At 54.3% G+C, this 3,428-nt stretch overlaps 1 protein-coding gene across 1 annotated transcript; it reads right to left on the minus strand.

The window, feature by feature from the left end:
• Nucleotides 1–179: 179 nt before the first annotated feature.
• Nucleotides 180–3,409, minus strand: RPLP0 (ribosomal protein lateral stalk subunit P0). The gene is made up of 7 exons (XM_026859709.1): nucleotides 3,199–3,409; nucleotides 2,560–2,735; nucleotides 2,375–2,462; nucleotides 1,949–2,095; nucleotides 1,308–1,493; nucleotides 802–942; nucleotides 180–417 (listed from the first exon to the last, which is right to left on the minus strand). Exons 1-7 carry the CDS (start codon nucleotides 3,250–3,252, stop codon nucleotides 253–255), a joined length of 957 nt encoding a protein of 318 aa, XP_026715510.1. The 5' UTR covers nucleotides 3,253–3,409; the 3' UTR covers nucleotides 180–252.
• Nucleotides 3,410–3,428: the final 19 nt, after the last annotated feature.

The raw sequence follows: 3,428 nt of genomic DNA on the forward strand, positions 1-3,428 counted from the left end.
CTGGGGAACGGGGAGGGGCGGGCGGTGGCTCCACCGCCCAGACGAGCTGCCAGGAGCGGCCCGGGCTGCAGCAGCCTCCGAGGAACCCGCGTTCCTCCACTGCACCCGGGAGCCCCCGGGTTACACCTCTCCCACGCCCCCGGGCGATCCGGGGAGTACAGCATCGATGCGGGCACACGTGAAGGTGTAAAACAGCTTTTTATTTCTCCAACTGGAGCAACTCTGACACAAACAGACAGACAGTGGCTGCTGTTAGTCGAAGAGACCAAAGCCCATGTCCTCATCAGACTCCTCCGATTCCTCCTTCGCCGCCTCTTTCGCTGGAGCCGCGGCGGCGGCAGCGGCCGGTGCAGCCGCCTCAGCTACCACAGGCATGGCGGCCACAAAAGCAGAGGGGTCTGCCAGGAAGGCCTTCACCTGCAAAGGGAGGGGAAAAAAAAAAGGTAAACTCAAAGGAAACAAACGTTTTGAAGGGTTGAACTTTTGCAATCATAAAGTCAACGCTGGCAGATTGCCAGAAGCCAGACCAGACGCATTATCGCCACCGTCTATGAGGAATCAAAGACATTCCAGCTACACTCAGCATAACAGCCCCAGCAAGGGCGGAACGCTGGGTAGTTCAACTTTCTCCTGCCATTTGTACGCAACGTATGGAAGCAAATGCCCCTTTCCAGGACAGGTCCCTCGCACACAGGCAGGTCAGTGTCCTTTCAGACTAGGTGTTGTGCCAGGTGTTCCTGTGAAAGGTCCTGGCTGCAGCTGTAACACCCCCCTCGGCAGCAGCTGCGACTCGGCCATTACCTTTTCAGCCAGCGGGAAGGTGTAGTCAGTCTCCACCGCCACGGCCAGGACTCGCTTGTACCCATTGATGATGGAGTGGGGCACAGAAGCGATGGTCGGGTACCCAATCTGCAGACAGACGCTGGCAACGTTACGAACGCCCTGTGAGGAGAGAGACTTATGTTTGTGTGCTCTGGGAAATAACCTGGACTAGACACCACAGCAGATGATGGCACATTTCTACACCACCCCTGTTCCAAGAGGCAGCATGCGATACACACAAGTAACACAGCTCCAGTGAAATCAAATGAGGATTTAAAAAGCTTTAAATGCTTTCTGAAGTAACTTTAGGCGAAAAAGTCTACAGAAGGTACTTCCCGACAGACTGTTTCTGCAGGGCACTGGGGAGAGCTCCTGGCTCTACAGGACCTTGCAGAATATACCAGAGCCAATGCTTTGTTCTGGGGCAGTGCTGGCTGCCCCCGCAGCAGGGCAGGGGCAGAACCTGATGGATATGTGGCACTCACCTCCAGGAAGCGCTTGTGCAGGGTCTCCTCGGTGATGTCCAGCACTTCAGGATTGTAAATGCTGCCATTGTCAAAGACCTGCTGGATCACCAACCCGAAAGAGAAGGGGGAGATGTTCAGCATGTTCAGCAGCGTGGCTTCGCTGGCACCCACTTTGTCTCCAGTCTTGATGAGCTGCACATCGCTCTGAGAAGTAAGGGGAAAAAGGAGTGAATATGTGCAAGAAATTCAGGTACGTTGGTGTGACAGGACACACACACACAAACATTTCCAAAGGCAAAGAGATGGGACTGAAGGAACAACTGAGCACAACAAAACAAGGCTTCAAGCTCATCTTCACAAGTTGAGAAGCCCTAGACCACGCAAGCAGGTACATGTCTGCTAGGAGAAAGGCAGCGCCCTTCCAGCATTACCTGCAGATAGCTCACAGCTGAGATCTAATGAGAATTTCAATCCCCCCACACTGCGCAGCGCAGCCAGGCCTGACATCCTCCTTCAGGCTCCCGAAGCACAGCCCTCAGGCTGCTGATACAGTATTTCAGTGCTAATGGGAGCTCTGACTTTTACAACTCCATCAACCACCAGTCAGGGTCCTTCAGTTCAGGAAGAGCTTCAACAACAGCAGCACGCTGCTCACTAACCAGAATTTCAATGGTCCCTCTGGAAATCTTCGTGGTGATGCCCAAGGCCTGGAAAAAGGAGGTCTTCTCAGGTCCAAGACCAGTGTTCTGGGCTGGCACAGTCACATCACAAGGAGCAATAGCACCAGCACGGGCAGCTGCTGGCACCTGGAGAAAGGAAGAACAAGAAGCTGAGTGAATGCCCACCTCTCAGATCTCGTGGGATGCCATCAACTCCCTCCTGAAGTGTTCCTCCAGGATGGACAGCACCCAGGGACACACATGTGAGACACAAGCTGAACTTGAGCAGTCTGGCTAAGGCTACAGGGAACTAGTTCCCAACCCATGAAGCCTCCTAATAATCAGGTATCACCCATGCAGTTTCAGTTCTGGTTTTAATTCCATATCTGCCAGCCCAGAGACACAGTGAGGGCTGATCTCCCCTACCTTGTTAGCCAGCAGCATGTCCCGGATCTCAGTCAGATCCTCCTTGGTGAAGACAAAGCCCACATTCCCACGGATGTGAGGCAGCAGCCTGAAGGAAAGATGACAGCCTTCAGTTCTGCTGCTCAGACAACATCTCCTCCTCCCGGACAGAGGGTCCAGGAGTACTTTCAGACAGCATTACCCACTTCTCTAAGGCTGGGTTATTCTCCAGATGACCACGAATAGCTTTGCGCATCATCGTATTCTTCCCCATCAGCACAACAGCCTTCCCACGCAGGGACATACGGATTTGCTGCATCTGCTTGGATCCCACGTTGTCTGCTCCCACAATGAAACATTTTGGGTAATCATCCAGGAGTTGCTATAGCAAGAAGAACACTGTAACTATACAAAGAAATCTCAACCAGAGCACAGAGCATCATCAAAACCTCAACATGTTAAAATGTAAAAGAAAAAAAATGTCATAAATTTGAGAGGGCTCAGCTCATACTGACAGTGGGTGCACCACAAGGCTGCACCTTTCACTCAGCTATCTAGTCAGATCCCTAGTTACCTCTGTAACTGCCACAGTAAATTCTAACAGAAGCCTTAAAAACGGTCAGATCTGGACTATCTTAATGCCTTCGTACTGCCATTGTTCCTTAAACAGACAACCTACGGCACCCATCTTCTCTTTCAGAAGACCCCCCGCAAACACGCCAGCCCGATTCCCGCCGCCCCGAGCAGCTCCAGGACCGCTCCCGGAACAGAAACGGCAGCAGCGCCCCACGAGGGCCGGGCCTCCGGGCCAGGCCTCAGCGCTCCGGGGCCGCGCCGACACTCACGATGATTTTCATGAAGTAGTTGGACTTCCACGTAGCCCTGTCTTCCCTGGGCATCGCGGCGGTGCTCCAAGGATCGCCCGGTGGGTTTAAAGACGAGCTGGGACCTGTCAGGGAGAAGCGCGGCTCAGGCGGGCCCTCACCCTTCCCTTCCTCCCCCCTCCCTTCCTTCTCCTGCCCCCGCCTCCTCCCCGCGGCTCCGCGCCGCCCGCCCGCCCGGCCGTGGCTGCACA

This window comes from Athene cunicularia (assembly GCF_003259725.1).
Source record: "Athene cunicularia isolate RWA chromosome 15 unlocalized genomic scaffold, athCun1 chr15_part1, whole genome shotgun sequence".
Classification (NCBI taxonomy): domain Eukaryota; kingdom Metazoa; phylum Chordata; class Aves; order Strigiformes; family Strigidae; genus Athene; species Athene cunicularia.